Here is a 12,370-nt window from a genome sequence, read left to right as displayed (position 1 = left end):
AATTTACCCGATGACCTGGCTCTTCTCAGACCAAGACATTTGTACTCTATTCTGCAGGCAGTCGGGAGTCATAGAATGTTTGGTATCCAAGGCACCATTGGGGCTTGAGAGAGATTCATGCTAGTCATTCTTTTACAGAGCTTGCTAACAGACATCAGGCCCTTTTGCTTCCTTCAGATGTAGGAAAGACTTCCCCAGGGCAGTGGAAAGGAGACTGTCAAAGTTCCTAAGGGGATCAGAGGCAGCTTCTGTGTATAACCTCCTTGCATCCCTGTCCCTTCCCCAAGCTGGATTCTCAAGGTCACGTCCAACTGCCCAGCACCTGCCCAAACTTATTTTCTGTTTGTTTGATAAGGGGAAGTGAGTTTATGCTGTAGGATTCCCAGTGGTGGGTTTATTTTAAGATCTGGCGAGGCCCGTGCTCCTCCGTCTGGGGCCCAGCTGCAGAAACCCTGAGCAGACGGACACCTCCGGGAAGTGGTGTTTTTGGAAAGCAAGCCAAAACAGTGCCTTGCCCTGTCCCTGGGGCAGCTGAAGAAAGCTGTTGAAGGAGGAGATGGGAGGCAAGCTTCTTCCTTGGGGGCTGAGTCTTGGGTCACCGCCTTTAGTCCCCATCTTAGAAAAGAGAGAATAGGATTGAAGGTCATTCCATCTAAAGACATTTAAGAGATTGTATCCCAGCCCCCTCAGACTCAGGTTCAACTCCTATTTATCAAGCACCTGCAGGATGCTTTACCCACACAAAGTCTCATTTATGTTCAGAAAGAAGTTCCCGTAATGATTATCATATTTCTCATATTGATGATCGTATATTAAGTTTTGCTCCAGAAGACGCATTAGGGCTTATATTCAGGGGATGTCCTCCTGAAAAATCATGCCAGGGCTTATTTTCCGGTTAGGTCTTATTTTCGGGGAAACACAGTAGAAGCCTAGCCTTGGAGTCAAGACTGTCTGGGTTCGGATCTCAGGTTTGTCTCTCGTTCTGTGATCTTAAAAAAGTAGCTTGACCTCTCTCAGCCTCAGTTTCCTCCTCTGTAAAATGGAGAAACCCATAGTCTTTGTTCCAAAACCAGTGGGAAAGTTAAATGCCCAAAGCACAGTGCCCGTGGCCTGGCTCACACTGAGCACACGACAGACGTCCCAGTGTCAGTGCTGTGCGAAGGTTGCAGTTCTCCTCATGTTCCCAGCATGGATACCGAGCCTGGATTGTTGCTAGCTCTGCCTGACTCTCAGGCCTGTGCTCACGGCATGGGACCCCTGCCTCTGTGGTCTTGGAGCTCCGTCTCCTGCAGTCCCTCAAATTTCTTTCACAGTCTTAGCCATGCTGTCTGGTTGACCTCAAGTACTTCCTTCAGAAGTCTCTCTTGTTCATTCTCCTTCCCCAACATGCTGTCTCCTTCTGTTCGTCAGTGGTCGGCATGGCAAACTTTAACAGCCTTATGACAACCTTGACTCATACAATAAACTGACCTTCACATTTTATCTAGACTGGTAGCTACTCAAGGGCAGGAATGTTTTGACTTTCACCTTGGCACCTTGGCCCTTGGCACAGAGCAGAGGATATGTAATAGATGCTCAGAAGGTTTGTTTGAAGGACAATATCACTGCATCGGTACATAGTAGAATTAATGAATGAGCAGATGAATGAGTGTGAAGGAATGAATGGACAAGTTGATGCATAAAAGAACAAGTGAATGAGTAACTGAATGAAGGAATGAGAGAGTGAATGAGTGGTGAGGGAGGGAGCAGATAAGGGAATGTGTGACTTACTGACCAGTGGATTTGGGGGCTCATGGAAAGCAGCTTATCTTGCCCTTGTCCTTAGCCGTGACCTCTGGGCTGTTCCCTCTCCAGCCATGGATATACTTTTTTCATTCTGCCCACCCTCCCGTTCTTCCTGTTCCTTCTCACCTGTCTCCAGAAGTGATGACTACACTAATTTGTTCACAGACCATTAACTCTTGAGCACTGGAAGAGGCCAGCTCTGAGTTGGCAAGGGCTGGGTTGCTGGCCCTCCAGCCGCCAGGAGACGTCATAATTCTCTTGCACGCCCGCCTGTGCAGCCAGGATCTTATCTCTCCCTCTGCCCGCTTGCAGATGACGACTGCACTGACTCCTTCACGCCCAATCAAGTGGCCAGAATGCACTGCTACCTGGACTTGGTGTACCAGAGCTGGCAGCCCTCCAGGAAGCCGGCGCCTGTCGCCCTGGCCCCCCAGATTGTGGGCCACACAACCGACTCCGTGACGCTGGAGTGGTTCCCACCCATCGACGGCCACTCCTTTGAAAGGTGAGTGTGGTCTGTGCAGTGTTGATTCCCCCTTCTCTCTCCTGCCAAGAAAGGAAACTTGGAAAGCAAGTGAAACTTGGAGATTTTGCTGTGTTTTTTGTCCTTGCTCTGGTTTAATGGGGATCCCCACCACCTAGCACAGTGACAGGCCCATATAGACACATTATAAATTTGGGGGTCGGGGAATAGATGAATGATGACTAATAGAAATTAACAAGTAATAAAACATTTTAAGTGAATGAATGTTTAGCTTTAATTTGTTGTTAAAAATCTGGAAACTTCTTTTGCCAGAACCTCCTCTGGGATAGAGATACTGGTTTGGTCTCCATGAGCTCAGGACTTGAAATTGGCAAACACTTTCATAGAAATATTATCTATGAATGTGTACGTATGTGTAGGGTATATATTCATACATTACACATGGATCAACACGCATATGTATAACATATAATTAGAATCTTTGACTGTGCCCCGTGTGTCTTTGTAGGATGAAGGGTAGAATTTTTAGAAGAGCAGGGAGTGATAAATGGAGGCACAGAATACCTTAGCTCTGCTCCCCTGTCTGTCATGTACTAGCTGTATGGCCTTGGGCAAGTCACTTTCCCTCCTTGGGTCTTACTCTCCTCCCCAGAAAAGTGGGTGACGTGACGCCTCAGTGGCCTGAGGTGGAGACCTGACTCAGACATTCCCTTGTGGTACCTTTCAGCTTTGAGTCCGCCTGAGGAGCTCAGGTGTTAAGGGAACCAGATTTTAAAGGGTCGTGGAAATGGAGAGCATTTGAGATCTTGCTCCCCAACATATAGCATCAGTTCTGCTTAAATAAACTCTTACAAAAATTCTCTGAAAAAAAAAAAATATATAAAAGGTCATGAAAACGGTCTAAGATGATAACACCTCTATTGGCATTTAGCCAAAATTTAGGACAGATTAGCATATTCGCCCCCCCCAGTCCCTCTTTATCCAAAAATGATGCTATAACATTGATGCTGCTGAAAATAATCAACTAATCATTAATTGATATTATTCAATGGTTGTGTTTGCTGCCACTTACCGAGTGCTGACTCTGTCTGTGCTGGATTCTGTACTAAATGCTTTATATACAGACTCTCATATAATCTTTCCAGTAACTCTATAAAAGGGGGGTCATCTTCCCCATTTTCCAGATGAGGGAACTGAAGCTCAAAGAGGCTGAGAGATTTGACCGAGAGCCCATAGGAGGTGGTGGGAGCTAGGCTGCAACTCATAGTTGGCAATGTCTGGTCTCAGACTCCATGTGTTTTCAGTAAGTGCTTCCAAAAGTCGAATTATGAAGGAGGTGTGTGTGTGTGTGTGTGTGTGTGTGTGTGTGTGTGTGTGTGTGTGTGTGTGTGAGAAAATGTATCAGTTCATGGCACCATATTAAATTTGGGCTCTAATTTTCCATTCTACCATCAGTCCCTGATCTAGAACCTTCATTTGGCAGCTGGGGGAATGTGATCGCAGGGAAGGAAATGCACTCCCTAGCCCCTCTGTAGAAACCCCCCTCCCCCTGGCCCAGCTGCCCTCACTGGGAGCTCAGAGCTGGGTTTGGGAAACCTCATGTGACACTTCAGAGCAGGCTTTCCAGCAGCCTGTAGATTTATTTATTTTTTCTGTGGCAATGAGAAGTATCAGACTTTTGGTCAAGCCTTGGCCTCGATTCCACTTAAAAATGGAAGTTTTGTAAATGAAGCTTCCTGTGTATGTATTCAATTTGTATTTCATAAAGCAGTTATTGTCCATTAAATAAATACCATCTGATTGTTGGAAACCTATTGGAGGGTTAATTGTTGTGTAATGAGATATGTCTCTATTACATAGTGCCCTCAGCTTCAATCAATATGTTTTTAATAACCTATAGTCAGTTGGTACTTGAGGCTCATACAATAGCTATTCTGTTCAGTTTGAGATTTCATAACGGAGTTATCATATGTTAAATTAAAACTGACATTTCAGAAACATGTCTAATTAGGGTTAACAGCTATGTAGACCATAGGCTATGGCTAAAGGAAGTCAGTCCACAAGTTCAATAACTTGTAAAGAAACAGATCTATGTATATCACTCTCCTGTACGTGCAGAGTTTATAGTCCTGCATATTGGCTTAGTTCAAAGTCCACAAGCTTTGATGTCAGGTTGCCTGTGTTCCATTCTCAGCTTCACCACTCCTAGTCTATAGGACCTTGGGCAAGACATCTCCCGTCTCTGACCCTCAGTGTCTTCCAGAAAAAGGTGCTAATCATGCCCACTTCAGCTGGCTTTTGTGGGGGAATTCAACAAGATGACATCTGTGAGATACCTAGCACACACACTCTATGTTCAAAATACATTAGCTCCCATCCTGTACAAAGTTTTCCAGAGCTGTTTAGCTACTTGAAAATATTCTTTCTTTGCAAAATCTCTGGTGTTTTCCACTACATCCATCAATGCCAACCTCTTGCCCCTGGCCATCCTCATGCCCTCCTGCTGTTCCTCACATCTGTGGTCTAAGGGACTACAAGGGTTTTCCTTAAAAAAACATATTCAGATCCTCTCCCAGCCTGTGTCCTCACACACGGGCAACTGAATAAATAATTCAAGGCCACCCTTGGCTTTTCTAACTCCTTTATTTTTATCAGTCTTGCAAACATGTGTTGACTGGATGGTTTCAGTTTTCTGAATGACTGGCTGTGGTGTATTAGAAAGAGCACTGGACTGGGAACCAAGAGACCTGGCTCTGAAGTCTTTGAGACCTCATCTCTTCCCTCTTCCTCAGTCTGTGTTCTGATATGGAAGGCAAAGGGTTCTAACCTTTCTCAACCGAGGTTCTTCTCCCAAATCTCAGACCACAGAAAACTACTTGAATAATGATTTTCTTAATTCTCCCAAGTGTGGTACATAACCAACACCATTCTAGATTCATAAAAGAGAAATTAATGCATTATATATAGTGGATGCCTTAGAGAATCACTGTCCGTTAGGACTTTCGGCAATAATGGAAATGTTCTCTCTCTGCACTATCCGATGTAGTAGCCATTAGCCAACTGTGGCTGTGGAGCACTTGAAATGTGACGAGTGTGACTGAGGAACTAGGTTTCTAAATGTATTTAATTTTAATTAATTTAAATTTAAATAGCCCCCTGTAACTGATGGCCGCCATATTGGGCAGCATAGACTTGGGACTTCAGCACTGAGTCCCAGGATACCAGGTAAGGAAGAGGATCTCTTTCAGCATTACGCTGCATTTCTCTGATTTCAGTGTGTGTGTGAGTGAGTGCGGCGTGTGCATATGTGTGTGTTTGCCTGTGTGTCTGATTGTGTAGATACAGGTCTCCATAAAAATAAAATAAATGCCAAAGGTAAGAAACACATATATACACTCCCTAGATGTGTAGGACACTGCCTGATTTTGCAAAAGCCCAGATTTACTCTATGACTTTCCAAACGATGGCCTTAGGATGATTACTTTATACCTGTGAACCTCAGTTTCCTAATCTGTAAAATGGGACCATCACATCAAATATACTCATCCTTGGATGATCAATGATCAATGTCTAGTATACTTGTACAGCACTAGCAACCATTGGCTATTCAATGACCATCCAGTGAATGAATAGATGAAATGATGAGTGAACATGTAAATCAGTGACTGAATATGAGGGAATACACTTTGTGGAGCTCTGTGCAAACAAGACCTATTTACTGTCCGGTGGTTGATGGTTTATTCCCTCACCAAAGATTTATTGGGAACCTAGAATGTGTCAAGAACTCAGTGAAGTACACACAAAAGCATCTAAAGAAATAGAAAGACTCAATGGCCCTTAAAGTCAGTGTGGTTCCTGATTCCATCCCAGGACATTTGTAATCTCATTGTCATCATAAAGCCATTCATGTGACTCAGAACTGCTACGCATGGATTGTGGTCATTGTAATGGAACTCTGCCCTCCAGAGTGGTGCCGAGGAAGTCACTCTCTCCATTCCTCTTTCCTTGCCTATAAGTATGTTTGTATGATTAGTTATTATTGCTAGTCCAAGAGTAATTCATACACATTCAGAAATATATAGAAAATTCAGAAAACCAGGAGGAATAAAAATAGGGGTGGGGGATCCTCCTATGTTCCACCACCCATAAATTACTGCCAATAATATTTTGTCACATTAATGTTATTTGAACAGCATTGATATGCTGCTGTAGATTCAGTTCTGACTATGACTTTTTCCCTTACCATTGTAGTTCACACATTTTCCATTAAATTTCATAATCTTCATAAATATTTTTGTAATAACTGCTTACTACTCCATTGGGCAGAGTAACCTTAGTTTATTTCATCATTCTCCTATCACTGAATATTAGTGTGCTTGCGACATTTCTAGATAGGTGTGGTTTCTTTCATATTTACAATATTAAAACTGAGGATGTAAAATCTGAACTTTGAGGGTGTAGACTAGGTTAGTCATGAGTCTTAGCAACATGTCTGAGTGACTGGCATTTATCCATCCATCCATCCATCCATCCATCCATCCATCCATCCATCCATCCATCCATCAATTCATCTATCTGAGTATACATGTTGACCACCAGATAAGCAGGGGCATGACTTGCTCAGATTTGGGTTTGGGGATGAGCTCCCTGGCAGCTGTGTGGAGAAGGAATGGGGAAGTACCAGCAGACTGTGATACTTGAAGCGTGCTCTCCCTTACCATGGAATCCAGGGCTACAGAGCTTCCCTGTGAAAAGAAAACCCTAAGGCTCGAGCTAGAGCTCCTCCATTATGTCACTGCAGGGAGCCAAAGGATGGAGCTTCTTCTAGGAATGATGCATCTTGAGAAATAATGGGTTAGGCTGGCACATTTCTTGACATCTTTCTTCCCTTTGCAGTCTCTCTGCAGAGGTCACTCAGATTTGTAGTTTGGGGTCCACACTGGTGAGGACAGGGCCCATCTCCCTGCTCTCCTGGCAACTGCCTACTAAACATATGCCAAGTCTGGAGAACAAGTAGAATCCCAGAGTCTATGGTGGCTAAAGGGAGATTGAATCCACATACAAAAGACACTAGATGGTAGGGGAAGCCCCTGTACTATTTGACTTCTGGGACTGGTCCCTTTGAGGGATTGGCTTACCCCTTGGAAAGCTTCTAAAAAGAATTAGATGGCGTGGTGAAGAAACTGCGTTTGACTGTTACATCAAGGAGTGTGTTCTCCATCCACTGAATGTCAGGGCTGGAAGCTTCTTTAGGCATCATCTAGTTCAGCCCACTCATTTTTCAGATGAAGGAACGAAGCCATGCCTTCTTCCTGGTTAATACCTAGGACACAGGATGGTGCCTGGTACGTGGCAGGTACCTGATAAATGTGAGTAAAAGAATCAGCGTTGAGGTCAAATGGGGCCAAAGAGTTTTCTCACAAACACAAATCAGATTCTCCATAGAGTGTTGGATAGCTGATGAAATTAAAATTATGCAGATAGCGAGTAAGCCTTTGGCCTGTTGATTCTGTGTTGCTTCAAGTTAAAGGAGTATATCCACCATCAACGCAGAAGCCACTTAGGCCCAAACAGGGTCCTTGCTGGGCGATGGCGAGGGATTTCCGTTAGGGATTTCATATTCTGGAAGCTTTGGCACGGATGGGGAGAAAAGGGGATAGCATGCAATAATTGGGTCCTCCACTCTCTTGCCTTTGGCTTCCTCAAGTCAGAGGCTCATTCAACTGTTCCTAAGTCGGTGCTTCTTTCTGCTTTCCTTGGCCTCCTAGAGAATTGGGATCAGCATGTGACCTTTGCCTGGAAGGGAGAATCCTGGTGCAGTTTGCCTTCAACGCCTCCTCCCCCATGCCTTGTGGCCCCTCCGGGCACTGGAGTCCCCGGGAAGCCGAAGGTAAGCCAGTCCGGAAACCCTTTTACCGGTTGGATGTGCAAAAAACAAGTCTGTCAATGCAGCAGAGATTTCAGTGGTCTCTTCCACATACCCTCTCATTTGATCTTAAGTGTGCTCTGCGAGGCCAGCATTTTTAAAATATAAAAATGTTTGTCTTCTTTTCCAGCTTTATTGAGAGATAGTGGACATATCACTTTGTGGATATGTAAGGTATACAGCATGATGATTTGATCCATGGGTCTATTACAAAGTAATTACCACAGTCAGGTTAGTTAACTCGTCCATCATCTCACAGAATTACCATTTTTTTTGGGGGGGTGAGAACATGTAAGAGCTACTCTTAGCAATAATACAGGGTTGTTGATAGTCAGCATGCCGCATATTAGAACCTCAGAACTTATGCATCTGAAAACTGGAGGTTTGTACCCATTGTCCAACATCCAGGCAAGTGTTCACGCATTCGTTCATTCAGCACATGTCTTTTGAGCGTCTGTGCTGTCCTAGGTATGCCATCCCACTTTACATACAGGAAGCAAAGGCACTGAGATATTAAATAAGTACCCAAGGCCCCACGCTTGATAAAGACACAGTACATGTGTGTGTTTATACGTATGTACCTCCAGACCCTGACGGCCTGTAGGTACAAACAAGGTCACCTTAGAATCAATACACATATTTGGAGGCTTTAAGACATCAGTAGTCTTTGATTCTCCTTCAGTTTTTTCTGGGAATGCCCAGGGCACTCTCACATGTGTCATAACTTTTCCTCTCAGTCTCTGCCATGTGCGCTTCTTTGCGGGATCCATTTATCTGCAGGAAATACCTTGAGGAAAACACCTCATGATCGCTGCTGTTGTGGGTTCCACCCATGACCAGACTCCCCTGCTCGGAGGACGCTCCCAGGCCTCCCAGCGGCCGGTGGTCTCTGTGCCCCCTTACGGTACCTTCACTGCTAGATCCTCTGTTCTATAGAAGTTGAGAGAGTGCCTTTTCCCCAGTGCTTTGTTGCACTGTGTCCCTGAAGCGAGGCTGTTTGGAACCTTGAGGATCTCATGGGCTACTGCCTATTCGGTTTCCTTCTGGAACGTCTCCTGCTTTAGGGCTCAGAGATAGTCCCTAAAGCCAGGCTAGCAGAGAGAGACCCCATATTTTCTTCTCAGTCTTCTGTCTTGCCCTCTCTTGCCCCCAGAGACTTACACTTAGAACACCCGTCCCCACCCCCGCCCCAGTCCTCTTGCTCCTATGCAGGTCAGCTCAGGCCAGCAGTCACTGGGTGGGGCCACTCATCCATCAGAGGAAGCAGAATCCAAATCCTCACTGAGGGTCAGTGAGAACGCCTCCATTTTCCTCTGTATTTCTCGAAAGAAGATTGAAAAGAAAAAGCCAAAGATAGACTAAAGCAAGGCAGAGGGATCAGAGAGAAAAGTGATGGGGAAAAACATAACACTATATTTTATCTTCTAAAGTATCTTAAAATAAAAATGAGAGTCAACCTCGGGAACTCTAAACAAGCCCATCTGGAATGTAAAGCGAGAGGGATGCCTGGGAGAAGCCCTCACTTCATCCTCACAGCATCACAGGCCGTCCGACTTGGAAGGGACGCTGGGAGTCAGCCAGCCCCAGTTCCCACCCAGGGCAGGACTCCCCTTGCTGCCCTCCCTCACGGAGAATCTTCTAGCACCAGCTCATGTCTTTCCTTGGGCTTCCTGTTCTAGCCCCATGTGTGAGAAACTCCTTCCTGAAATCTGTAGTCGTGACTTTCCCACCCAAACCTAACCCATGTTGGGCTCTCACAGAGGAAAGCGTGTGCCCCATACTGAACACTGTGCTTGCAGACTAGAGTGCCCCAGTCTCACCTATGACCACCACAGGAACTGTGTGCCAAGCACCGTGCTGGGTGTAGCGGCAAGGCAGAGCTGACCGTGCTAGGGGAGGCAGAGCAGTAAAGGGGCTCCCGTGCTTATAGAAGTACAGAGCACTGGGGGACCCAGAGGAATGAGACTTCACCCAGAGCTGGAGACTCGGGCTTCCTGGGAAATGTCACCACACCCACGAGCAAGGTGCATTTGAAACTGTGAAAGTGGTATGCTTAGAGCAGTGGTGTTTTGGGTGATCTGGAGGCTTAGGAGGTTCCTGGAGACGTGAGGTTATCCTCAAAGTCTAAAATGTTGTCTGTAATAATGCTATGACATCGTTTACCTGTTTCATTCTTAATTGTCTCAGGAGAGTAGTAGAGCTTTCTGGTAGCTACATGGAATGTGATGTTATTACTACTCTGATAGCATATGGGACACATGCTTATGTGTTCTCGTGTTTTAAAGTTTCTCGGTTTTAATTTACGATAGTGTAACTGCTAATACACAATAAACCCACATAAACAATAATGCTAGAAGAGCTGGATTTGGAGCATGAGCAAGGTGTGGAGTGGAGAGAAGTTGGACTGGGTGAGATAGGTAATGGCCAGATGAGGTGGTTTGGGTTTACACTGAGGTCATGTGCCTTGGCAAGTGTCTGGGATATGGTGAGATGTGCATGTGCTAAAAATGCTTGAGTGACTCTGTGGAGGAGAAAGTGGGAAAGGAGCGTGCGAGAGGAAAGGGAGCAGCAGCCTGGCTGTTGCAACAATCCAGGAGAGGTATAGTGGTGGCCTGGATAAGGTCGGGGGTAGTGAGAATGCAGAGAAGTCAAAGACATTGAGAAGATTTGGGATGTAGAATAAGCAAGACTCTCCCTTGACACTTCTCCGACTAAAATCATCTTGGTTTGTTCTACCACTTGTGTGAATGAAATAATTTCCAGACATCTCCCCACACCTCCATCCAACCCAACTGTCAGTTGGTTAAGTCTGTTCCTGGTCTGTCCCTGACCCTCTTCAAACGTCATATGTCGAAATGAGTTCAGCTGGAAGTGCAGAGCCCCCTGTCTCCCTGAGTGACTCAGGCCTCCAAGGAACCCCAGCAGCTGGGGTTTTCCTTTAGGATATGTAAATTTAGTACATGCAGGCCAGGAAAAGACACTGTTCTTTTTTTAGAGCATCCTATTACAGGCTCTGTGATCCGTTTGGCTCAGACCCTTTTTAATATCCTTGAAGAAATAAACTTTTCCATGAGCCAAACTCGGCAATTTATTTCTCAACTCATTTTCATCCTATTTATCTTTGCGTGTTTAAGTTTTTGGACTTCCCAAACTAACATAAAACTCCCAAATCCATGAGCGATGCCAGACGTGTCTTTGGGGTTGGGGAAAGAGCATGGGGGGTGGGGGTGGGGGTGTAAAGAGGATGGATCTGGGTTCCAGCCTGGCCGTCAGTGAGCTCTGTGTTGGTGAGGGAGTCACTCGGGTTCTTTGAAGATAGCATCTAATCCACAGAATGAATGTCCTTTCCAGCTCTAATATCCACGGAGTTGTTACTTCTGTCTTTTATCTCCATGTTAACATTTTCACTGACACTCTTGTCTATAGTCGAATGATATTTCCATGCCACTGACTATGATTTCGATTTTACCCCACGAGCTCAGTTTTCCAGAAAGGACGTTTAGGAAAGCAGATGTACATTTTTTCTACATTTTTGTGTCTTTCAAGAATGAATAATGATAGATGAATGGATAAAGAAGTTGTGGTATATATACACAATGGAATACTATTCGGCAGTAAGAAAAGATGATATAGGACCATTTGTGACAACATGGATGGATCTTGAGAGTATAACGCTAAGCGAAATAAGTCAGACAGAAAAAGCAGAGAACCATGTGATTTCACTGATATGTGGTATATAAACGAAAAACAACAAAAGAACAAGACAAACAAATGAGAAACAAAAACTCATAGACACAGACAATAGTTTGGTGGTTACCGGGGGGTGGGAGATGAGGGTAAGGGGGATCAAATATATGGTGATGGAAGGAGAACTGACTCTGGGTGGTGAACACGCAGTGGGATTTATAGAGGATGTAATACAGAATCGTATACCTGAAATCTATGTAATTTTACTAACAATTGTCACCCCAATAAATTTTTTAAAAAGTAAGAAAAAGAGTGAGTAACAATAGAAAAATTTTATGCTTTAAAGTAATCATTTATTTTAATACAATGTAGCAGTTTAACTGTATTTACTTAAAATATATATATACTGTAGTTATTTTCTGTGGATGTTTTTACACATTTTGGAGAACAAACTTGAAATCAGTTAACACAATGAAAAGGTTAACAAA

At 44.5% G+C, this 12,370-nt stretch overlaps 1 protein-coding gene across 1 annotated transcript in view; it reads left to right on the top strand.

Moving 5' to 3' along the window:
- The window catches only part of PAPPA (pappalysin 1), a 235,406-nt gene that overhangs the window by 63,112 nt on the left and 159,924 nt on the right, over nucleotides 1-12,370 (top strand). Inside the window, exons 5-6 of the mRNA XM_019731188.3 lie at nucleotides 2,098-2,290; nucleotides 8,038-8,159. Coding sequence (XP_019586747.3) covers nucleotides 2,098-2,290; nucleotides 8,038-8,159 — 315 coding nt within the window. The remainder of the gene's footprint in view (nucleotides 1-2,097; nucleotides 2,291-8,037; nucleotides 8,160-12,370) is intronic.

This window comes from Rhinolophus sinicus, chromosome 16, assembly GCF_057876585.1.
Source record: "Rhinolophus sinicus isolate RSI-liver-muscle chromosome 16, RSI-T2T, whole genome shotgun sequence".
NCBI lineage: Eukaryota > Metazoa > Chordata > Mammalia > Chiroptera > Rhinolophidae > Rhinolophus > Rhinolophus sinicus.
This window is presented reverse-complemented; position numbering and strand designations above follow the sequence as displayed.